At 44.4% G+C, this 25,720-nt stretch overlaps 2 protein-coding genes across 2 annotated transcripts in view; both read left to right on the top strand.

Annotated features, from left to right (window-relative positions):
• The window catches only part of LOC108152197 (frizzled), a 91,222-nt gene that overhangs the window by 44,129 nt on the left and 21,373 nt on the right, over nt 1–25,720 (top strand). The gene's annotated exons all lie outside the window — the stretch shown is intronic.
• LOC108152198 (histidine-rich glycoprotein) lies at nt 6,428–7,088 on the top strand. The gene has a single exon (XM_017281357.2). The coding sequence runs from the start codon at nt 6,527–6,529 to the stop codon at nt 6,851–6,853; it is 327 nt and encodes a 108-aa protein (XP_017136846.1). The 5' UTR covers nt 6,428–6,526; the 3' UTR covers nt 6,854–7,088.

Here is a 25,720-nt window from a genome sequence, read left to right as displayed (position 1 = left end):
GGAAGAAAGGCATTCGACATTCTTAAGCCACTGATTGATGGTCAGAAAAACCAAGAAAGGCCCCTCCAATCTGCTAATTAATGCGGGACTGTACTAAATACTATGTAAGAAAACAAATTATCTATTTCCCGTTTATGCATGGCTAAAAATCCCATTTAAACGATTTACAGTTCGATTTGGTTTCAATCTCAAAGAAAACCCAAACCCCAAACAGAAACCCCAAAAAACCAAAGAACTTCTTTAAAATTTCATCGATGTGTTCAGAGTTAGGGGAAAAAAGTGTACACTTATGTTGGGAAAAAATGATTCCCCCTCTGGCAAATTGATTCCAGGCCTATAGCGGCTGTTTCTCTTCGGCCGGCATCCCCTTGGCGGCATCCTGCTGTTCTGTTTATTTCTAATATCCTGCCATCGTTTTTCGGGGCGACAATAAACACGCCCCCACATGAAAATTCGGGTCGAAAATTGTCTTTTGCGGCGGCGGCCATAAAGCGCAGCCGACACGGCGATGTCATTAAAATCTCTTTTCGACAGAAAGTTTTTCTCGCCCCCCCATCCCCCCATATCGATGGGATATCCTCGGGTGCCAGAGGCAATTCAAATGCTTCCTGCGGCGCTTGCCAACACCTTTGACCTGCTCACCAGCCAACCAGCCTCCAGCCCCCAGCCACCAGCCACCACCCGCCAGGAAAAGCCAGCTCCATCGACAACAGCAGCAGCAACAACAACCTCATTGAGAGGCATTCGAAAAGGCTTTTCCACGAAATTTCTCCCCTTTGTCTAATTTGATAAGCGACAGAAAAAAAAACCCCGAAAAATCCTTCAGCGTGTAAATTGCTTTTGCCTCTCATTTTCGGGATCTTCTGCTTTTATTCTTTAGAAATACATTTTCGGGGTAGCCGTGGGTTAAAGTGCTCAAATCGCAGGCGGATATTTCCTTCCTCCTGCCGCTTTGATTTCCCACGATTTCAATTGTGCCGTGGAAAAACTTTTCTTAATTACGTTCGGTCATAATTTTTTCAGAATTTCATTTTACTGGTTTTTTTTTTGTGGTCTTTGGTTTTTGCTTTTGTTTTGTTTGCAGGGAGAACTTTCGCTTAACCCCACTGTGGCCCGCAAAATTTATTGGCACAACTTCAAAAAAGTTTTTCCAGGGTTTTGCGTTGCGTTGCGTTTCGTTTCGTTTTTCTTTTGTTTTTGCTTTTGTTTCCAGCCAACACCTTTAGCATGTTTTTGGCAGCCCTGGCAGGCAAATAAAAAATGTGCAAAAGTGCCCTCCCCACTGCCCCTCCCGCTGGCACTCCTTCGTCCTTTGCATGACGCGTTGAATAGTTTGCAGTTTTTTGTTTGTTCATGTGCCAGGTGCCAGGTGCCAGGTAATGGGTTAATTACCGCTACGCCTGGACCACCAAGGGTTAATTAAGTGGCATGAAATTTCAGCGAAAATCCAAGCTCAAATAGATTATAAAAAGGAGAAAAACTTGCTGGCGAAATTACCAAATTGAAAATGGGTCAGCCAAGGAAAGTGTTTGGACGGAAAAAGGTAGGGCAGGCCCCGTAGATTGCCATCGAAAGTAATTGTGATTTGGGTTCGGCTTTGGGTCTCGTCTCGGTCAGAGATCGGAGACTTATAACTGGGTGTGCGATTACGTTGATGGGTGGATTTCTTTGATTTTGCGGCTTAAAGTAGAGTCGCTTTGGCGGTTATGTGGTAAGAAGTAGGTATTAGCTGCTGGGTTTTATTGTAGAGGGTTCAAAGGCAAATCTTGCCATTCAGTGGCTGTGGCTCTCTATAAAATAAAACAAATTTCTGCGTCGTCATCTGATATATTACTCATATCGGCGCGAGTGAGCCGGGGGTTGGCTTTAAAGTTTTGCTGAAGTTGGTATGGGGGCTACTTCTCCGACGTAAGTTAATTAGGATTGCAAGACTTAGATTTCTGGATGGATTCGATATTCTTTGAAGTAAAGACGTTCGATTTATTTACTTCACAAGTGTCTCTGTCTCTCCCCCTGGATGTGGTTGTGTTTGACTTGGGGGTGACTTTCGATCGGTCAATTTATCCAACAAATGGACTACTTTCCTACCCCAAAATTTCAATTACTTCTTCGCCCAACAATAACTCAATCAAAGATGCGTGTGCCCGTGCCCACAGATGATTCAACCCCACACACATGGGGGAGATTTCACCCCCCCCTTTTTCAAAAATCATGAGAAATTCAAGTGTAATATCATCCCTTAAAAGTCTTGTGGTCTCCCCCCTCAGCTGAATATTTATTTTATAAAGCTTACAAATTTTTTCGCAAACATTTTTTGGGCAGACCCCAAGAATGCATTAGATCTGTTCGAAAGAAAGAAAGAAAGGGAGAAAAAAAAAACCAGGAAGGAAGAGCATAAAAGCCAAACACAAAGGAACTAACAAGCGGTTCCCTTCTCGTCTCTATCGTCGTCTTTGTCCCAGCAAACTCTTTTAAGTGATTTCAACCCGGAAATGCCCATAAATCGATTCTGGTGCGGGTGGTGACAGGGGGTGGGCTGGGGGGAGGGGCTCTCTAAGAGTTCCCCTTGTCGGATGCATCAGACGATGGCGTGGGGCTTTATGGGCTAAATGAATGAATTGAAATGGGTGTGTGTGTCTGTCTGTCTGTCTGTGTGTGTGTGCGGTTGTATCGACTTGTGGCCCACTTGTCTACACCCTGTACATGGATGTATCTTCTACCCTATACCCTCTATCAGCCTCTTGTGTAGGCTACAATGCAAATAAAAGTTCATTACAAGCTTAGGGCCAGGCATTGCAAGGCAAGGCAAAGCAAGGCGCTTAAAAAAGCTCTCTCTGACTGAGGTTTTTGTTATATTCTCTTGTCTGTCTGTCTGTCTGTCTCTCTTTCTGTCCCACATTGTATTGTGTTTTCTGGGGCTCTTCCTCTTTTATGCTGGTCAATGTTCCCGTCCCCGTCCCCCATCTCTGCTTAGGATTGCGGGGGTACAGAGTGGGAGACGACTCCTTACCGGAAATGCCACATCCGTGTACGAGTCCATAAAGTCAATAAAAGCGAGAGAGAGAGAGAGAGAGACAGAAAAAGAATGGGGGAAAAAACGAAGGAAATTTCCACAGCCAAAAGGGAAATAAATTAACAATAAGCAATGATTTTTCAACTGCTTTTTCATCACATTCATGATATGCGATCTGGGATCTGGGATATAGGATATCCGGTAGGGAATCGACAAATATTATAACGCAAAAATTAGCCCCAAAGTCTGTTCACAATTGAATGGAGTTTTATCGGTGACAACTGTTGATACAGTGAAGCACCGAATTAATTGAAAATGTCACAACTTCGTGGCAATTATCGTAAATTATACACACGCGCTGGGTGGGGTGGGGTCGGAGTACGGCTTGGGGTAGGGGCAAAATATTATTATTATTTTTATTACGTGTGTAGGCAAAACAAAAATCTGGATATAGCAACCCCCGAAATCCGGAAAATCCCTTAACATCTCGCGGCCAGGGGTGGGTTATGCTGTGCATAATGAAATGTCAACAAATGCGGAGATGATGGGTCTCTGGATTGGGGAACTGGCGTTACTCGCATGTCCATGTGCCGGTGGCTTTGTTTCTGCGGGGGTGGCATCCCTCGAGCATCTTTGAAGTTGACTTGCGGAAATTGAAAACATAATTGGCAGAGCCGTCATATGCCCATCTGTTGTATGAGAACTGGGAAAGGGAACTCTCTAAGAAAGGAATCTCGGAAATATATTTAGAACTCCATTAGCTGAAATGCCCCTAAAAACCATTCGAATACCTTCATAAAATGACATAAAAATGTAGACTTCTAAGAGGCGATTCACGATTTCCACTAATGAAATATTTCTTCAACACAAATCCATTAAAACGGCTATAGCCCACGATCCCTTCACTGACCCATTTGGGGCCTGGGCCCCCCCCCCCCCCCCCCGCTGGTTGTGTTTACACTTTCAATACCAATTCCACTTTCCACTTTCGGCTGGCCACGTCTAGAGGTGGCCCGCCCCCTTCCGGCGCACAATTATGGCCTTTAACCCTTTGTCAAGATCTCGAGTTTATTTGAGCTTTACGAGAATATGTGCACATGCTGAGTCTGATTTTTGGCCGAGTCCAGGAAGGCCTCCGAGCCACGTCCCTGCCTCACGTTCCTCGTCACATAATAATTTTATATGCTTTTTGGCTGCTGCATTTTTGCATAGTCAGACCCTGAATCCTCGATGGGGATGGAGATGGAGCGAGCGGTGGAGCTGCAGCTGAAGCTGTATCTGGAGCTGGAGCTGGAAAGGGAACGCTGAGCAAAGCTGCGACAAAAGCAGAAAATGTTAAAAAAAAAAAAACGTTGAAATTATTATGGTCTGTTGCATTTTTTATGGTTTCTTTTTATATACATATATAATACATATACGGGGAATGTACATATATTTGCTTGTCTGGCTCCTCGGCGGAGAGGAGGAGTGGCGAAAAAATGCATAGAAAATTTGCGATTTACTGAATCTGGTTGGCTCTGATTTTCCTGTGGGGTTTATGTGTTTTGCTTGCTCATGAGTCAGGCCGTGATATATTTGAGGGAGAGATACGTATGTACACTTTTTCGCTGCGAGAAATGGAATAATAAAAACTCTATGAAAATGGGGGGGGGGTGGGGGGTGGCTGGAATACTAAGTGGTAATAATCCAAGAAGATAATTTTAAGAGCTTTTCAAAGATGCTTTTGATTCCACGCTCCGAATTCTCCAGTTACAACTCTCCCTCCTCCCGCCCCCCATTGCCTTCGGTTTTCTGTGTCCTTCTTTTTCTTCTTTTTTTTTCTCTTTTTTTCTGCAGAGCTAATAAAATGTATTATCAAACTTTTTGCAGAAGTTCTTTCAAACGCAAGTAGATAAAATCAAATTTATGTATTACCTGCATTCCGACCAAGGCACTGGCACTAACCCTCCCTCTTTCATTCATTTCCCATATACCACCGACACCCACCACCCGCTGTTTCGGGTTGTGCTCGCACTTTAAATAAGCATTAAATTGATACAGGAGCAAAGTTTTTCCTGCTCTCTTTCTGTCGCTGTCGCTGTCTCTGTCTCTGACAACCCCCAAAGAAACACTCCAGACACATTCTAATCGCTTTATAACTTCTAACGCAGTTTATCAGAGCCCCACCGCAGCTCACCCCCCCCATAAGCCCCGTCCCCTTACCCGTACCCGTACACCATTAAAAAGGCTCAAAGGCAAAAGTTATTGTCACGCACTAAAGTCGCTTTCACATGAGAGAAAGCAAAGCGAGACAGAGAGAGAGAGAGAGAGAGAGCGACAGTCAGGGAGCTACTGAGCGAAGGGGCAACAGAGAACCTCAAGCCCATCAAACCAATCTCCATATAAAGCCGGCAGACAGACTCCTTCCATAGAAGCAACCATCGTCGTCTCTCTGCCGCTGTCTCCCTCTTGGGTTTTGTTTGGGGTCTCCAGTGTGTTCTGGCTTTCGTTTCCTCTTTTTTCCGGGTTCCGTTCCTCCACGTTTTCCACGCTTTTCCATACCCTGGCTGAGAGTATCCCAAAATTAGTCATACGTTTCGTACAGAGATCTGCAAAAATCTCAATAATACTCGGATCATGAATAAGATCACCTTTGAGTCACTCACCCAAATCACTCAAGACCCCAAGAGAGCCGAACCCGAGGAGTCCCACCCGAAGAGGCCTTGGCTCTTGGCGCTGGGAGCTCTAGAGCGTCGACCACTGCTGCACATGAATCAAATCAGACTAGTTGACGTTTACTCATTGCGGTTTTACTCACAATCAATACGATTATTGTTGAGCCGAAGCAGCAAACACCCGATACGGAAATGAGCATGAGCACATGCAGGGGATTTTCATGTAATCACCCAATCATGGCAATCACCCAAAGCCGTACTCGTACTTGTATTGCTTCTCAGCTTAAAAGTTGCCATTTGAATGGGATAGGATTGAACCTTTATATCAAGGGTATATACACTTCGGTGCGGCCACGCTTTTACCTATTCTATCTGGTAAATAAGGCGGAAAGAGTAGAAGTATTCTTCGCTCTCACTCGCTTTCATGCGAGCACCTCGCGGTCCAAACTAAACAAAGAAACGGCAGAGGAGTGTTATGTGTGTTCTAAACATCCGTTTGTATTCAATATATTTGATTAGTGGCATGGAAAGTACCCGCAAAGGGAGGGAGTGCCAGAGTGTGGGTATTACTCATGGATATGAACAATAATACAACCATCTTTATGATCCGATTGGCGTGCTAGAGTACAGTGAATCCCCATTGAGTCACCCGCAGCAATTGCCTCTCGATAAGATACAGCAATCGAAGTAATCTTATCTGAACAAATGTAACACAACAAGCGATATTCCCATGTATGATGTATATAAGCGGGCATTTCGTCAGGTTGAAAGCACAGTTCGCATTCTACAGCCACGGAGAGGAGGTCTGAATACACAAAGGAATTAATCACTAGATAAAAAGAAGGAATCTAACCACAAAATGCCGCCACCACATCACGAGGAACGAGGCTTGTTCGGCATCACCCTTGGCCTGAATGTGGGCGGTCATGGACACCATCACCACCACCACCACGGACCACCTCCACCGCCGCCCCACTACGATCATCACCACCACCACCACCACGGACCACCGCCGCCGCCCCACTACGATCATCACCACCACCACCATGGACCGCCGCCACACCACTTCGATCATCACCACCACGCACATCACGGACCCCACGGACCCCACGGACACCATGGACACCACGGACACTTTGACCATCACCATGGCCCTCCATCGCATCATCATCATCATCACTGCTAGAAAAGGGTAGTGATGAAAGGGCTCAGCAGTGATCCATAGCCAGGCCAGTGATGAAATCAGGCAGGCCGATGATTCATGCCCCATAATGCCTCCTGCCTTCTCTACTGGTGGAGTGATAAGTGATTGCCCAATTTTTTTTTCATAAAACGAATTTAATTTGTATAACACTAAAAATAAAAAAACCACAAAAAAAATAATAATAAAACACAACAAAAAAATATTTATCAAACCAAAATTCTCAAAATATCTTTCATTGAGAAATGGAAAAAATATGAATACCTCGAACAAAAATACTACGAAAATAGTAATTAATATTCGGTAATTAATGGGAGTGCCCTTACCTTATATACTCGTATTTCATATATAATTACCCCCATCGATATCTGATTGGAAATGGGCAAATAGACAAGCCAAGTTCTTGCCAAGTTAGTTCCAATCAATCAAGATAAGAAACACCAAAAAATACCCTATCTTATCATCTTATCTCTGATGTGTACAAAAAAAGAAATCACCCTAAACGAATTCTCGGACTTGTCAGAATATACAGATGTACATTTGGCTGCGCTGAGACGTTGGTAAGCTGCTTATTAATTCCCTGTCATATTTTTAAAGAATTCTCAATTGATAAAATTTGGAAAAATAAGAGGCTTATATAGAACCCGAGATCCGACCCGGAACCAGACCACCCACCCACCAGACGGCAGCGACGACAAATCAATTTGCTAAGTCCAAAGCCGATAAATACAAATGAAATTAAATAAATAATTTTCGCTCGGGTCAGGCAAAATGTTTGCCAATTACAAAACTATTTCAAAGTGTTTTTTTTTGTTCTCTGCTTGTCACAAAACGCTAATTAGACAGCAGCTACCATATACAGTGGGTTTCTGCCAATAGATTTATACACGAGTGTACGAGGCCTGGACGAGTGTGTGTGTGTGTGTGTTTTGTCTGTGGGTTATATGGCCTGTCATAAAATGCAAAATGCTGCCCCTGGCGTGGGTCGAGTGGGTATCGACACCTGGAAAATATTGGTAATTAAAATTGGCCAGTGGTTGGTCTGCAACCGAAAAACCAAACAAAAAACTGGCTTCCATTTCGGCCTGTCTAATAATGTTGTAAAACATGTTGCCATTAAGTAAAGCGACAGACACCAAAACGCCCAAAAGCCAGGCGGCGGGAAGAGAGCCGAAACACTCGTAAATTTCGAGAATATGCGTAGCCTAGACTAAGGGATACCATATATAAAAAACACAAATTGTTCTGTACATATAAGAGCACTGACCGAATCCACAGTATTCATAAAATCAGAGCTATACCCATGCCCCTTTTAATGCTTTCGATCATTACGAATCCTTCAGTGGGAATTCTGATGAATATCAGCAGACTCCGAATGAACGCAGTCTCTGAAATGACTCAATACATAATACACGGAGTTCGTGTGCCTTTGGCTATGCAATGAATATTTTCTTTTATTTGGCTCTATCTGCAATTCATTTTTTTTTCAGTGTAAAGCAAGAAAACGTACGCACACACAAGTGAAAATCAAATGGAGAGTGAGCGAGAAATAAAAACCGAAATTTCGTATAAAATATCGATGCAGAAAAAAGGAAAAGGTGAAACATTCTCTGCATTCTCCGATCAAAGGGTATTTGCGTAATACTATCGCTACTCCGCTGACAAGTCGCGCTAATGGAATTGGTAGCACTGACAGGCACTGGCACTCGCACTCGCACTGGCACTCTCTTTCAGACCAGCCCCAAACTGTCAATTAAATATGAAAATTATTTTCGGTCTGCCTATCAAAGATATATTTCGATAGATAGATATATTTTTTTTTTTTTGACAATTTCATGGGACAGGCCTGTCCCGGCAATTGACGAACCGCACCGAACAGAGGCGAACCCCCGAATCTAATAGAGTGGATGACAATTAACGTCTCAATTCATAAATGTCGTGGCTGGAAAACCATTTCTCAAAGCAAGTCGGTTGCTTTTAATTAAAAAACTTAAATTATGTTTTTTGCCCGACTTGATCCGTGCTCGCAGCCGCAAATGGAGCTGCCAGCCAGCCCCCCCCCCCACTTCAACTTCAACTTGCGGCTGAGCTCTTCGTATATCTTAATTGTTATTTGTATTTAATTATATGGCAAGTCAGGCACAACATCGGCCTTATACGTGTAGAGAGGGGACAGAGGGGAGAGGAGAGAGGGGAGCTGTGCCCCCCCGGTTTACCTGAAAAGTTGAAGACGAAACAAGTGGAAAAAGTCAAGTCAAAGTTGCTTTGGCTTTTTTCGTAATTAAAATGTTTACTTTACATAGATGGCCCAGTGCTGGCTCTCCCTGGGATCTGCTGAGCGGTGGGATCTGGGTGCACTCCCGATGGGTGGTGGGAGGGACGGTAGAAGACAATGAGAGGCAGAAGTTGCCACTGCCATGGGAAGAGATGGCCAGGTGGCAGGGCATCCATCAGATACAGTCTGTGATTATGCAACAGCATGAAAATGCCAACAATAAAAGTGAAATATTGTTGAGTCACTGAAGAGTCTCCCGGCAGTCACGCTATAATTTCCACACGAGTTGCCAGCCCATTGTACTTGGAAAATTGTTTTCAATATATTCTTATGTTTATTTTTCCGAATGGAAAGTGTTTTCCTTCAGAAGAGCGAGTAGAGAAAACCAGTTTGCAGCTCTATTCGCTCTGTTCTGCAGTCTCTAATCAAACAAAATGTATTTACTCAACTAATATCATACTTTTTTCCATCTTGCAGGTATGTAATCCAGTCGCAGGCCATTAAGCTCTTGTACCCACATAATTACGAGTAGAGTAAGTAATGAAATGTTCAGGCACAGATCATCAATCGGATCTGATTAGTCGGATATGAGTACGCAGGGCAATAAAAAAGCAAAATAGTATAGAGAATAAACCCATTAGCCACGTAACCATCTGTGGGGGGGACCAATCATATGTCCATTCACATAACAATCAAAGCCAATTTCTGGACCAACTCATACGATTACATCGAAATAATATAATAAACCCATGAAAAATAAAAAATACGATAAGTACGCGGACAGACTCCGCCCCAAAACTTGAGGACTGGCGGGGACCGTGACGGTGACGGGGCCATCCTCCGCATGGGGCAATAAAAATTCCACAAAAGTTCTCATTAAATAAACATACCCAAAGGAGAGACAAAGGCTAAGACTGCTGCGGCTCAAAGACCAAGACCATATCAAATACGCATTCCGAAAACTAGCCCCAAACTAAAGCCGCGTAATGTCGCTTGTTAGTACTAATGATGGGCCGGTCCAGGCCGGACTGCTAGCCTCCACAGAGCACCATTCGGCTCTATCCAAACGCAAAAATAAATTTGTACATCTGCGATAGAAGCCGCGATATGAGAGGCAACGCAACCCATGGCAGCCGGGGTCCTCGGCCACGGCCACAGCCACGGCCATGACCATAGCCAAGGAAAGAAGAAGCGTTGCCTGCTTGTCATAAATTGCCATGGAGCGCCAACAAGATTCCTGCCTTTCCGACTGGGAGCTAGGGATGGGAGCGTTGCCGTGAGTGGATCGTCCAGGCGATAGACCGACGATCGATACGATAGTTAACGAAACACTTATTGGGGCTCTTCCAATTATCGATAGTTTGCAAACCAAAGAACCGATTGATGCCTCAGCATTTATAGTCCATAGTCTACATGCCCATTATCATCTCTAGTCTTGCCCATCTCTAGTCTTTTCCCCAGCCCGGCCCAGCCCAGCCCAGCCAAGACGATCTCAGAACCGCACCAACCACAGGCGACTTGGGGCATTGGGTCCCCACAGTCGCGTCCAGGCTGTAAAAATTAATAGCCAACATAATAAGCGGCATTTTATGACAAGCGTGCACCTCAACACACAAACACACACACAGACAAACACAGACACCGCCACGCCCCACTGCAGGCCTCCCTCCTCGTGGACGTGGACTTTCGGGCATCCATTTCTCATAGCATCACACGGCAGAAGTCATTAGGTGAGGGATCAGTTGGCCACGCTTCTTCCTCGCAGTCACTTTGAAAATTACGCAAATTGAAAGTTACATCGTTATGAACCCCACCAAATGGGTAGGACTCCAGCCTCCAGCCCCCCCCCAGACCCCATCTCCCGGACAACCTCCAGCCCGGACTCCTGGGTCTTGGACAAGTTATGAGCTTCATATTGGCGCTACGAGATTTCGCTTTATGATAATTACACGCAGCGTTTCGGATTTGTTTTTGGTGTACGAGACGAGTGTTTGGGTCTTTGGAAAATTGAAAAACTTTTCCTCCAAGTGTCTGTGCGTGTGTGTGTGTCTCTGTGTAGGTAATATATTGTCGATTATGCAAGATATGGGAAGTTTTTTTTTCTTTCGTTTTTCGTTTTTTTTATATAAACAAGCTAATGGATACTGTGGCTATTAAATGGTTGTGGCCCAAAGCCAAGGAATTGGTTAAGTTCGGGCCAACGAAAAACTAGTTAAGGTTCAACTGGGATCCTGCAAACGATCGAATCAACCTCTGAACCCTTGGGAATAGGCTTAATCGGTAATCGGTAAAACATAGCCCTAATTACGTGAAGCCGTAAACCAGCTGTAGAAACCTGCTTCGGGCTTCGGGCTCCGGGCTCCCTCCCATCCCTATACATACCATATACTGTATATACGACCGACCCACTCATAAAAAGAGAACTCAGCTCTCGAAATCGTTAACGTTTTATGCCCCACTTCTGGCTAAGTAAAAAACCAAACCCAAAACTGGACACAAAGTTGCCATTTTAAAACTGAATTTTAAATGTAACTTTATAGGGGGATTTCTGTTATGATGATTTTTATTTTTATTTTTATTTACAACCCCATTGATTGAGTGATAGCTTCAAATGGTAATGGCCAAAAGACAAAACGCCTGGCCCACTATAATGCGGACCACTGTATTGATGATGCTAATTAGCTTTGAATGGCAATAAAACCCATTGAGGAACACCATCTGGGTAGCCCAAGCGAATGAATTCCCCCCGATAAATCTTTCAACAAAGAGGCGACCACGACCACGACCGAAAACCGAAGACGAATCACCAAAAACTGGCACTTGTCAACGTCTTTATTCTGCCTCAGCGAACACTCTTTGGGGTACATAAAATGCAAATTAGCTACAAAATGGGTTCTCTTCCACTTCCCCTTCCTCTTCCCCTTCCCCTTCCCCTTCCCCTTCCTCTTCCTCTTCTCCTATTTCCATTATATATTTTCGGATTTCCCTTGAAATGCATTTTCTTGCATTTATTTTATTTCATTTCATTTTTTCTTTCGGTCTGTGGCCTGCATTTTTATTACTTGTCAAAATACAATAAAATTTATGGCAATTTGGCAATATTTTTAACGCCAAATGCAGAGCGGAGCAGTTCGAGGGGGCCACCAACTGCAGAGGGTGCCCGATTCAAATTCAAAGAAATCTCCCCATAAATCATCCGAGCGGAGTCTGGAGCCAAAAAGACAAAAGAAAATCTGCCACAAAAAATAAGCAACAACAAAAATACGTACGAATATACATTAAAACGCAAATTCGCGGCGCATAAAAGTCGTAAAAATGAAATTAGCCCATGGGGGCGGCGATACATATGAAGAAAAAAAAATCGAAAATAAAATGTGTTGTACATTTTTTAAGGGGGATAAAGTTTTGAATCAATAATAAGTTATTTCTATATTTAAAAGCAGAGACAGAGGAGCCTCCCACAACCGACTGCTTGCTCGAAATGTATCTTTCAGATACATGTTGCCAGAATATACAATGAATTATTTGCCACATTCAGGGGAAAATCATTTGCTTTCGCTGTAAATTATAGGAAATTGCGAATCCGCTAATCCCCATTATTCAGGGATCCCTGCCCATTTCCCTGAGAGATTCGATCCAAATAATTAATGCCTAAACACTTTTCTTTTTGTTCGTCGCTGTTCATGTTTTTCGCATATTTCTCAAGAGGTTCAGAGACACCTACCTCCCCACGACTTTCCCTCCACTGAGCCCTGAGCTGCGCTAATAATGTGAAAAACGAGAAAATGAAAGGCACTTTTGTCTAATGAATTTCCACGTGTCTTCAGCTCTCTCTTTCCCACCTCATTCCTGGCGTTGCCGTTCTGTTTGTGGTACGTGCCTGTGTGAAAAGCGCATTTAAATGCGGTTGAGGCAAATTAGTTAATAAATCACACGTGGAAAATTGATGAGTTGCCATTTTCCTCTTTCAGCTAAGTGCCAGAATAAGGGGGCGAGAGGACGAGAGGCCCAGAGGCTGACAGGCTGAAAGGCGGAGCATTTCATTTGATTGTCTTCCATTTGTTTGGAAAATTATTTCCCTCTTTATGTGTTTTTTTTTTTTTTCGGCTGCAAGAGGAAGAGGAACTCTCAAGGGATTCCTCCTCCCACCGCCCGGTCTGTCTTTAATTAAGCGTATTTGCCCAATTGAATACCAAATTTGGTTTATGATTTTCATCACGCAGCAAACAATTGCGGGAAATTATTAGTCACTGAGGCATCGGCAGTGGCAGTGCCAGTGGAAGAGGCAGTGGCAGCCAGGAAATCCATCAAAAGCGAGCCTGAAAAGTTCACGAGCCGAAATCCGAAATCGGAAACCGTACGACTCTGTGTACGTGTCCGAGTACCTTGAAGCCTCTGCAGCACCGACACCCAAATGAACCCATTGTGGTAGCAGTGTTCCCAATATCTCATTGTCATGTTACCCAAATCGCTCCAGCAGTCAACAAACTACAACAAGAACAACTACAACTACAACTACAGCCTGGAATACAGCAAATACAACACTTTGCTCAACAAACAAAAAAACACACACACACACACACAACAACAACAAGAACAGCTAACGAACAAACAACCTAAAAAAAGAGTGTAACCGAAGAAAAGAAAACAAAAGCAAACCAAAAAAAAAGAAACAAACACAAAAAAAACAAGTAGAACTTGTCTAGGCCTAAGCACATGGCCGTAGATCGAAAGGGGATCGAAAGTATCGGATTACCGCCAATTTACTACCAATTTCAGTGGGAAGTAGATCTGTAGATTGTAGACTGACTTCTCCATTAATCCTGCCCCTTCTCTCAGATATCTCTTCATTCTTGCAGCCGAACCATTTCGAGCGCTGAATCATACTACAAATAATCCCCTGATCCTATAAATATATAGGATTTATTTGTACACCACCGCCTCTGCCCACTTCTTGCTCAGGACGGAACAAATGTTTCCCTTGAGATTTGGTTATACATACGAGTATATACCTACATTTCCATAGAATATACGAGTACAAGAAAGACTCCCACTTTGGGAGCAGCTCCAAGCCATTTAAATGACTTTTCTTTGGCTATATTTCGCCCGGTTCGGTTTCGCTTGGGGCTTGGGGCTATTTCATTTGTGTTCTGTGGCACTTTTCTGCCTGAAACTGAGGCTCAGGTCGGTCTGATGTCTAAAGTCAAGATCACAAACGTGATTTGTTGTTGTTGCGCCTGCTTGGGGTTTTTGCTCATTTTGGCAAATGTTCCAAAGACTGTGGAAGATCGTGATCTTTAAACTAAGCAACTCCGTCTGTAGTCTTTGTATTGTTATTGTTTTCTTTTATACTCGTATATATGTAGTATTTTTTCCACCTATTTTCTGTTGCTGACTCGATCAGTCGTCACTTTGTAATTCGGCGGAGGGAGGAAGAGAGATTTCCTTTGAGTAAAACTTTGTGGTTTTGGTTTTGGTTTTGGTTTTGTCTGTTGTTTGGTGTTACCCGATTTATGTTTGTTCATTTATTTTGACAAAGCCTTTGGCTTTGGCTTTGGTTTTGGCTCTGGCTCGTTTCGAACCGAACAGGAATTGTGTGGGTGTCCCTATGGCTGTCTCTCTCTAGCACACTCTCGGAATCGTTTGTGCGGCGCCGCCCCGCTAAAGATTTGTGTGTTTATGCTGCAAGAGACCCGAGGCCCGAGACCCGACCCCCGAGACCCCCGAGCCCCAGCACACACTCTGATTGATGTGGGGCACATTAATCAAGCCATTGAAGCGGCCGTCTGTTTGATGTTGTTGATGTTGCTGTTGCTGCAGATCTGATCAAGCGATCTTGTACCACTCATAACGATCCCCTGTCTCCCTCTCTCCATTCCTCTCTGTCTCTGTCTCTGTCTGTTTGTCTATCTATCTGCTCCCTCGCTCCACTCCGCAATGGACTTTAATCGAAGCGATCGCCAGGCCAAGTGAATTTTGGTTTCGTTTACCGATCGCACGCTCTGCCTCTCTCTCTCTCCCTCGCTCTCTCTCTCTCCTGACGATCGTTTTATAGGTCTTTGTTATTTGGCCAAGTTAATGGGCAATTTGTTTTCAATTAATTGGCTTGTTGTGTTAACTGCTTACTGATTACACATACATGGCTCTGGGGCTTCCGTTGATCGTCTGTGCATATCTGAATCTGAATCTGAATCCGAGTATCGTTGGTCGTTAGTCGTTTTCGTTTTCACTTGCACTCTTTCCCTGCCGCAGATCATAAATTCTGTTTGAATGAGACGCAAACGTTGCTGTCCATTAAGAAAGATCAAAGAGAGAGAGAGAGAGAGAAAAAACAGAAGGGTGGAGAGGGATCAGTACGCAAATCATAGCGGAATGGGGCATGACCTTTGGGAACGGCTACGAAAGCCACACAAAGGCTTACAAAATGCAAATAGTTTTCTAATATATAACCAACTGGAAAAAACCGAAATATCTGTATCTGCCCAAATCCCCAGACGCGATGACACAACATCCAACCATCCATCCATCCAACTATTTGCTGTCTCTCCATCTCCATCTCCACCTCCATTCCCCGCAGACCATGCAAAATTTGTACGTTTAATGCCACATTTTCAAATGAGAGCAAAATTCTTGTCCGTCTGTGTCTGTATCTGTATCTGTGTCTGCGGGGAACACGTTGGAGGCCCTTTTTTTGAAATGCCGCCATCGCGTCGTCTGATTTGTGTGTGCTTCTGAGAATTGGCTTGGAGGCAAATGAGGAAATGCTGAACTACAGAACTACAGAACTACAACAGAACTCATCCATAGAACTCAACCATTCGTAATGGAAATGGAAATGATCGCCGACAGCTCTGGAAATTGTGGTACGCTGAAGAAGATGAATGGCAGATGGTCGTCTATGATGGTTCTTTGAAGTTGAAGTGTTTTGTGTTCATTAGCTCATTGCCACTAATTTGTTTCGGTTCTTTTCTGTTCGGTTCTGTTTGGGGGCAAATCTACACGTAGCTCCAAGAAATCTTAATTATGTCCATCGTTTTGTGCCAGAGTCTTTTGAAGTTGCTGATTGATGTAGATTAAAAGGGATCTTGTTGTTAAGACAAGACGAAAATACTATTAGAGGCTCTCTCTCTCTCTCTATCTATCTATCTTATATGGGAGTGTGCGAGCGAGGCGAGTGAGCCGGGGGTTGGGTACAATGCAAATCCCATTCTACTCGTAATCCTTTCTGTTCTCAATTCATTCACCTACATTTCCCAATCACAACTTAACCTTTTGACCACATTTTGCCCGCTCTTAGGCTGGGCCCACAGATAATATCATATTTCCATGCCGAAGCCCCACACACTTGCCCACTTGTGGGCTCGCAGGCATCTTAGAAATTTAGTTCCACCTGGGCCCCACCTAGGAGGAGGTGCTGCCTGGAGGAAGGTGGCTGAGTAACTCATACAGTTAACCACTTCAAGGTGTCCGCTTACATGTGCTTTTTCATTCTTTCTACTCTGCATTCTAAGTGCTCTCCCCGCCTCTCTCTTTGTCTCTCTCTCTCGCTTGATGCCTTCGGGCTGGGAAAGTGTGAAAAGACATAAGAAAGGCCGCGCGCCAGAGCAAAATCTCAACATAAAAGCGAACTTTCTGCACTATAAAAAAGCACAGCAACAACAAAACTTTTTTTTACATGACATGACACAATTTGCAGGCACTGTCGCCGCTCTTCTAGCCGCTGTAGCCGCTGTTGTCGCTGCTGCTGCTGCTGCTGCTGTTGTTGTTGGTTTGCCACTTCGACATGTTTGTCTGTGGCTTGGCTGAGGCTCACTTCAGGTAGATAGACCAAAAGCTCTCGCCAAAGTACTGGCTAAACGGGGCAGCAGCAGCCCAGCTGGGAAGCTTCTCTCACATTTATTCGATTGCTAGCATCGGAGTCTCGTTTGTCCAGTGCTGAAATATCTGCTGCTCCCGAGACTCTATGCTGCTTTGTTGATTCTTCTATTGCTCCTCTACAAGACTCTGCTTGCTCTTTGCTGCATCTGCTCTGACGCTGCCGCTGCTGCTGCTGCTGCTCGACTCTTACCGTTTTGACTGCTTCGCCCCTGCGCTGCCCTGCTCCGCTCCCCCCGCTTTGGGAGTCGCTTTGTTTATCGCGTGTGAACATTTTTTTTGCGCTTTTAGTGGCCGAAAACTTTTCAGCACACATAAAATTGTTTAAGTTTTCGGCATAAACAAGGAGAGCAATGGCGTTGGAGAGAGGGGAGACCGAGGAAGTTGCATTCCAAAAATTGTTGTTTATATTTATGCCAACGTGTGTGTGTGTGTGTGTGTTTGTGTGTGTCATCCATATATTACGCCATTCAATCCGAGAAAATCTTCGCTTTTTCAGAGAATTCTATGTCTTTATTTCGAATTTGGCGGAACAGGCAATGATTTTCAAAAGATTTTCGACAATAAATCATTGGTATTTTTAGAAATGTTTATTCAATCCGTAAAGAATAGAAATGTACCATTTTAAGAGATTTTTCAATATACCTTTAAAAATATCTGAAATTTAAATATAACTCAATTATTTAAAATTTGTGTACGTTTAATTTCCAAATAATTTATTATATTTTTCACGCGATCTGGCATTTGATCAACCTTTTACGTAAAGGAATTTTACGAATTTCAATTGAAGATAAATAAGAATAAAATTGGGCAACACGAAACAGAAGAAAAATATGCTGTGCTGTGGCTGGTATTTATTCAGTAAATAAATTGCTACATTGTGCGATAAATGAATGAAAGTTTATTAATAAATTATGCACGAAAATGGAACAATGGAACAGTTTGGTTGGTGAAAAGAAGGCGGTAAAGAATGTGGGAGGGGGGACTGGGGACTGGGGACTGGCTGTTCGATTGGCTGTTAATTAACATATCGGCAAAGTTCAATTAATTGGCAATCAATCATTTTTAATGAAACAGCAACAACAGCAACGACGACGACAGTTGTTAGAGAAGAGACTGAGACTGAGACCGAGACCGAGGCTGAGACCACGAAGAATCGGGCGACACTATCGTCTCGCTGCGATCTTGAACTCGGCGGAAGAGTTGGAAAATGGCAAAAACAGCAAACGGAAAATAGAAAATGGCCAATGGCAAATGGCAAATGGCGAAACGTGCCACAGAGGAAGAGAGCCAAGAGATGCGATGAAGAAATAATGCTGCAATTCTATTTGGCGGGGGGGTGGGGGCAGCAACGAAACGTGCCACACGATTGACAAGCGGTTTGGCCCGGGTCCCGCTTCGACTGCCCTCCCTCTGGGTCCCTCCCTCTTTGACTGCCCCAGGCAGTTGGCTGTGAGTGGCGAGGCAGAGTCGCCTGCAGCTGGTCTGTCAGAGAGGCCTGTGGCAGTTTTGCCATCCAGCCATCGGAGGAGGAGGAGCAGCAGCAGCAGCGGGCTGACCAACGAGTTGCGGGTGCCACTGCATTTGGCATTCCCCCATCCAGCCAGGCAGAGCCAGAGCCAGAGCCAGAGCCGGAGCCAGGGCCAAGATCCAGCCAGGGATGCCTCTGGAAACTGCGACTTGGTGGGGCATGGCAGCGCAGCTTGTGGGAAACTTATAAAGTTTCAAGTGGAAAGCACTGGTAGCCTCAGCCCAGAAGTTGTGAGCGAAAAGTGAGTGGGAAAATAGTTACTTTTTTGTTTTTGTAAGAGTCACAGTCACAGTCACTGTTTCTCCCAGAAAGTGAACAGCCAGGCAATCACCTCCCTCCGGTACAAGCTATTAAGCTTCTCATTTGGCTAAAGAACCCCCCGGACGGATCCGCGCACTTCTCGAACATATTTCAAACAAATTTATTTGCGCCTGCAATTTACAAGCGACTTCTTCTAAGCAACAGCAGCAAGAACAAGAGAGAGAGAGAGAGAGAGAGAGAGAGAACAACAACAGGAGCATGAACGAACAACTACAGAAAACACAGAGAGGAGGTGCTGGCCGCCGAATTCATGTTGCGACCATGTGATACCCACTATAAACATTTCTTGTGCGGTGCGAAAAGTGAGTGGCAGAGAGGTGAAAATTTCAACAATTAATGAAAGTCTAATATGTTTTCTGGGCTTGGATTCCGTTTGTGTGGCTCTTCAAAACTTCCCAGTACGGGGTATCAAAACTAACGGCACGGCGAGGCATAATTAAAATGTTACAGCAGCAGCAGCAGGCAAATGAGGAAGCTGCTGCAGAAGGAGGATGGCTGGATGGGCGGATAGTTGGCTGGGGTGGTGGAGGGGGGAGCAGAACAGAACATGTTGCAACAGAACATTGCAGCATTCAACTTTCTGGACAAGTCGCGCATGCGCTTGACGCAAATTAATTTTCCACATTTTTTCTCCCTCTCCATCGTTAACATGCAGAGAAAATTATGCTAATCAACTCTCTGCCAAGAAGAGGGATAGAAGGAAAGAACAGAAAATTCAACTTAATTAAGTTGCATTTTTTCTGTTTCTTTTCTTTTTTCTTTTTGTTCCCTCACGAGTTTTTGACGAAATGAAAATCTGTTTCGTGCTGCCTCTGCTCCGGCCCTTGTTGCCAGCAACAAAGTTGCTTAGCAACAAGCTCGCTCCCTCTGCCGGCAATCAGCGTGCAGCTTGTTAAACTTTTGCTCTCTCTTAAAATTGGCCATGTGTGAAATGAAATGCACGATTGCAGCAAGGCGGAAGAGAGAAGAGATGAGAAGAGGAGGGATAACACTTGTACGACGGTAGAGGGGGGGTCGGGGGCGGGGGCTAGCAAGACAGTTTTGAGGCCACGCACGCGCTTTTAAGCGAGTGTGCGTCTACTTGTGCGTGTGTGCGGGTGTGTGGGAAATTTGTTGATTAAACTTTTGCAGGAACTTTTTAATTGCCTCCGTGTAGTCGTTGTTGCTGTCGCAGCCTCAGCCACAGCCACAGTCACCTTCGTCGTCTGCAGTCAGTCGGCAATGACAAGTACGAGTATATGTATTTACATATATGCAAAAGAGAATCCAATAGAGAGAGAGAGAGAGAGAGTGGAGAGGAGGGGGAGAGTTTACATGGCTTTTGGTGTACAATATGTTCATCTTTTCTTCTAAAAGTTTATCTCGGAATAAATACCTGGGAACGAGTGGAATTTACGTTGATCCTGTTTATGAAGAGCATTCAAAGTTCTACCGCGTTTCTCCATGGAGTAACACTAATAAAGACCATAAATGTGGGCTAAAGTCTGCCACCTACGAAAACACTTAAGTATTTCACAAACAATTCTCTTTGAGTTCTGAAGTGGAAATAAATTCCAGCATCTAATTACCATTTGCCGTCAGCTCTAAGCTGTTTCTGACCAATTTCTGTCAGCCCTAAACTTTATTTGAACTTTCAGCCAAGTGTCCAGGCCGAAAACAAAAATCCTACTCAAATAAAGTTTAATATTTAATAATCCGCTCCAGCGCCCAGCACCCAAGGCCCAGCGCCCAGCGTACCCTACGTACTCGTATCATCTGCTCTGCCCATGGTGCAAGAGTGGCTCCTCCCCTATTCGGCCTCCTCTGTTATATATCGTACGATTTAGTTGTAGCCCCTAGTAATGATCTATGGCGCCTTTAGTCAAGATTTATGCCCTCAACCTCGACGATTGGTATAATATGCAAAGGGAAGAAGCAGCTGCCGAGGCCGGGGGAGGGGCCACATCCAAGAAGCCATAAAGCCAAAGAAGCAGAAACTTGTATGCAGAAGTCGAGCGCCTTTTTTGTTGTACAATAAAAATAAATAAAAGAGCGGGAGAGGGAGAGAGGTAGACAGAGCTGGAGGAGGAGGAGGAGGAGGCATAAAATTGTATAAATTTATGAGGGGACCCAGTTTGGTAGCCCTCTAACTGCCTTCCGATGTTTGTTTTTCTGGTTTTTTGGCTTTGGTTTGGTTTGGGGTTGAGCTTTGTTTTTTTTTCTTTAGAATTTAATTGGACATTATATCGCATATTCTTATATAGGCAAAATCAATGCCTGACCATATATCAAAAAGCGAAACCAACTGCTGGCAGGAGAGGGGGTGGGATACGGGGATACTGGGTAGTGGATACTGGAAGAGGGACATCCAACGGTAATGGCCGAAAAAGCTTTTCCATTGTCTGGCCAAGTTTCAGCTGCCTCTTCGATTGTTGCTCTTGGTGTTATTTATGGTTGCTCAGGATGGTTCTCCTACTTTTGCCTTCTGCCTTGGTAATGTGTGAACGAAAGATTCCATCTTTCTCTGGGAACGCGAACATCTGGGAATCGGGGATGGGGGTCGGGGATGTGGATGTGGATGTCGCGCCTAAGTACCACCAACTTCCTTCTCTGTCTAATCACGTTTCATTCCGCCAGCTCCCCGACTTCTCTCTACAATAGATTTTCCCTCTGGGCAACTCATTCAAATGTAATAATCGGATAAATATTACCCCATCTTCTGTTCTCTTAGCATCTTACCATCTGTCCAGTTGGGCCAAAAAGCTGTCGCATCTAAGGAGCTTTGCGTACGTATATCTGTCCTCTATTGTGCTTTGGGCCTATGATGCAAGTCAGATGCCACGCCCACTCAGCAAGCCCACAGAGCCCATGGCCGACTTAACTGGCGCCAGTTTTTAAATCGGCTTAAATTATGATGCTCAACGCTAAGAAGAATGAGCAGAAATTGTCTCTCCATTATTATTATTAAGATGTTTGCACTAGGAACAGACAGCCCTCTCTCAGGGAGAGGCTCAAATTTGCCTAAGCCTTCGACAAAGTTTCCATGTGGCTGCTTTGATTACTCAAGCTGGGAAAATAGATTAAGAAAACATCCGAAAGAGTTTCATTATTATGTTTCTATTTGCGATTTTTGGGTATTGAAGTGGAAAGGTTAAAGAATAGAATTTACTGCCCATCGGGGAGCCATTTAAAGTGACTCCCTCCCTCCTTCTTTTATCCTGCTTAAATTAAAACTATACTCCCAAATCAGAAATCGCGCCCCACTACCCCAGAAATATTTTGAATACCTCACATCGTAATTGTTCCGCTCCCAAAGCCTCCCCAACTTCCTCTGGCAGTCATACTCGTATGTTTAAGCCTCTGGGGCCCTCGACAATAATGCCCTGCCACTAGAGTGGAACAATGCTGGACCCTAATTAATGTTGACATGGGATATATTTTTGCGTCCTCCTCCATTCCCAAGCCCACAACTGGGCCCCAGCTGGAAATATGAAAGGAAAAAATGGAAAAATGGAGTAAAAAATCTGTTAGATTAGTGCGTTAACAAGGGGTCATCAGATGGGACAGTTGGGGTCCGAGTCCGAGTCCGAGTTAGAGTCGAGGGCCATGTCTACCCTTGTCTTTATTTGCAGATTATCAGGTCATTTAATGGAGATATTTAATTTCAAGAATTTCCCTTCTCCTTGGCCACCAGAATGTGGCAAACTTTAACCTCAAGAACATATTTTTCTGCTTCGCTTTTTTTTCGGTTATAATTAATTTTTACTGTCAAATTACGGCAGCCCTCTGACAGGATGACAAGTGAAACTTTTATACACATAATTAAATAATTTTCTTCTTTTTTTTTTGGTTTTTTTTTGTCACTTTTTGCCACTTCTCTCCGTGTGGAAATAAAAGTTGAGCACCCGAGCACCCCTCCACCTGCCGCTCAACTTTACTTGCATAATTTACAATTCTTTTTTGTCGCCCTGCTGCTGCTCTCTTGGTCTCTCATAAATTAAGATGAATCATGAAATAATAAAAAGCGAAAATGCGTAAACTAATTAAATTGGCTGGGGGATAGGGGACGCGCCACAGAGGCGGGGCCCGGACACAATGACATCGAACATTGAAAGTGCTTAATGAAGGGAAAACTCGGTACAGACATCGGCATGACTTTGCCAGTTGGTGGACAGGAAAGAGCTGCAGGAATGCATCAAAGAGGTTTCACCCTTGAAAAGGGAACTCAATTTATGAAGAAAATCTGTTCGAAAGTAGCTTAAAATCTTTATACCCGGTAATGAGCCATCTGCAGATAGAAGTTAGCCATATTTCAATGGGTCCTAAGGGCTATTGAGGTATTACTTTCCCTTAAGAGAGCAGGAGAGGAATCACGATACTTAGGTTATTATTATTACTCTTGCATTTCGAATTTAGAATGTTTGATCTGTTTCCATTTAAATCGCTAGATGTATCTCTCACTCTTCTCACACCAACACCAGCCGTTATATTTCGCTCCCCTCCGCCAGAGAGCGCACACTGCACGAGGAAGCGTGCGTGAGAGAGAGAGAGGGAGGGAGCTTGCTGATAAAGTTTCTAATTTATAATAGAGTTCAAAAGAAAGTTTTCTCTAGAGTTTCCTAAGAGAAGCCCAAGCCATCGTAAGCTCATACGCTTAGGACGCATGTTTGAATCGAATTTCAGTGTGCATACAGCAGAAGCCGACCCTATTAGCGATATTTCATTGTGTGGTTTAATTGAAATATAGCCAGAACGACGAACCGCTTACCACTCCTGCGGAGTGCATGGAGGAGAGGGGGCACGATTGAAAGGGAAAATTTGTTGCGGCAACGCGAGAGAGCATTGTAATCTCTAGAACAAAGGACACATAAATCTCCCCGTCCAAGGAATTCGCCGTATTCTTTTCATTTTGGTCATTTAAATTGCCCCCGACTTGCGGTGAAACTTTGGCTTTAACTATGCCGCCTGCTTGTTCCTTGTTGCGCCTTGTTAACCCACGAAAAGCCAACAGCAAATACCAGCAAAAAGCAAAAAATAAATAAACAGCCAAGATGCGAACAAAAACCGAACTGAAATTCAAGCGAAAAGAGTGAGGAATCGTCAGCATTTTGCATACAAGTCTCGTACTGGTAATGGTACTGGGGGTACTCGTACTCGTACGGTTCTTGGTGCTGTTCTACGACTGCTACTGGCAGCAGCTACTGCTGTTCCCACTGCTGCCTGTGCTGCTGCTGCTGCACACTCCACTTAAAAAATCGTTAAGCATAAGAAACAATAAAAACAAATACCTATAAACACTTAAAATGGCACAGGTAACCCCCGTGTCTCGACCTCGCCAGCTGAGTACCGAGCAAAGAGTACATCAGGCAGTAAATGCCTGTTGCCTGTTGCCTACTGCCGTTACCGAGCCAGAGCCAGAGCCAACTCTACGGCCTGGCGTTTTTGGCCAGTTGTAAATGTCAAGCAAATTTGGTTGGCTGCATTTCTCGTTTGTGTTTTCCTCCGATTCGGCACTCCACTGGATTTCGTGTCGATGTTGTGACCATGGAACCATGGTGGTGGATCGGTGGGTCTTCGCCATGTCAAAGAATGAGTTATGGGAACATACTTGAATCGAAGTCGTTGGGCAATCGAATAGAAACCGAAAGAGGATACTGGATCTGCATGTGGCTCCTCTCCACAGATACGCTTGATTATTTCTGAATGTAACCTTCCACCTCCACCTCCAACCGCACCACTAACCATTTTCCCCCGCTTCTTGTCGTTGCAGGTATGTTAATCCATCACCCATTGACCCCCCGGAGTTGAACGACCCCAAGCCCCCCCCCCCCCCCCCCCCCCCCCCCCCCCGAATGTAAAGCGTGCAGCCGTGGAGCGTTGATTTATGGCACAACTCTGGCTAATTTGCCATAATTAGACACGACATAAACGCACCGTGGGCCCTAAATATTTATGTGCACTCGTATTTAGTGGTTAAATTGGCATTCCATTGGCCACGACGGCGACGAACATCGATATGCACTCGAGCCACTTGGCCGGCACTCACTTGACATCGCCATCAAATCACAAACATCGAACCGCAAATGAAGGCAATTAAGTCCCAGCACTTGAGCCCGAACCCAAACCCAAACAATAATGGAACTTGACTCTGACTTTGATTCTGGCTGTGGCTGTGGATTAGTGAATTAGTGAATTAGTTTAAAATGCAATCTGGAACAGAGTCCAGAGCCGGGGCGAGCAGAGCTGGTTAGGCAGTGGCTGTGGCCTCTCTATAATTAGGCCATAAATACGTATTACTTTGATTCTGGGCCACAATTGCCGCTGGCCCTCCAACTATTACTATATAAATTTAATTATAGATATTTCAAGTCCTCTCGGGATACACCTTTTGTAAATGAAACCGGTTTCACTTGGACTCCTCAACATCATCGTCATGAACAGCCTGAATCTCTGTTCGCGTCTCCGGTCTCCAGTCGCCAGTCTCTGGTCTCTGGTTTCGTCTTCCTTGAATGGCGGCATGTGAAGCACGGCGCTAGGAAATGGTAACCAGACCAGACTAGGGCTCACTCGCTTGCTGCCCAGTCCAACAAGAGCCTCCGCACCCACCCTGATCCCTAGCTCCCTAGCTCCCTAGCCTCTCCCCTGCACTACACTACACTACATCCCACTTCAGTTGGTATTCTAACACACTTGAGACTGGTTTCTCAAAAAGCCACTTGAGCTGCCCGTCAAGTGTCTCTGTGTGGCTGGGTTTTTGTGGCCCGCCTGTCAATAGACATCTTGCCATGACTTGTGTAAAACCAACCATCAAAAAAATATGGAAAAAAGAGAAAAATATGGAAATATATACATATTATATGTATATTCGTGT

The sequence above is a fragment of the Drosophila miranda genome, chromosome XR (genome assembly GCF_003369915.1).
Source record: "Drosophila miranda strain MSH22 chromosome XR, D.miranda_PacBio2.1, whole genome shotgun sequence".
NCBI lineage: Eukaryota > Metazoa > Arthropoda > Insecta > Diptera > Drosophilidae > Drosophila > Drosophila miranda.
The sequence above is the reverse complement of the archived record's forward strand: the minus strand, read 5'-3'. Positions and strand labels throughout refer to the sequence as shown.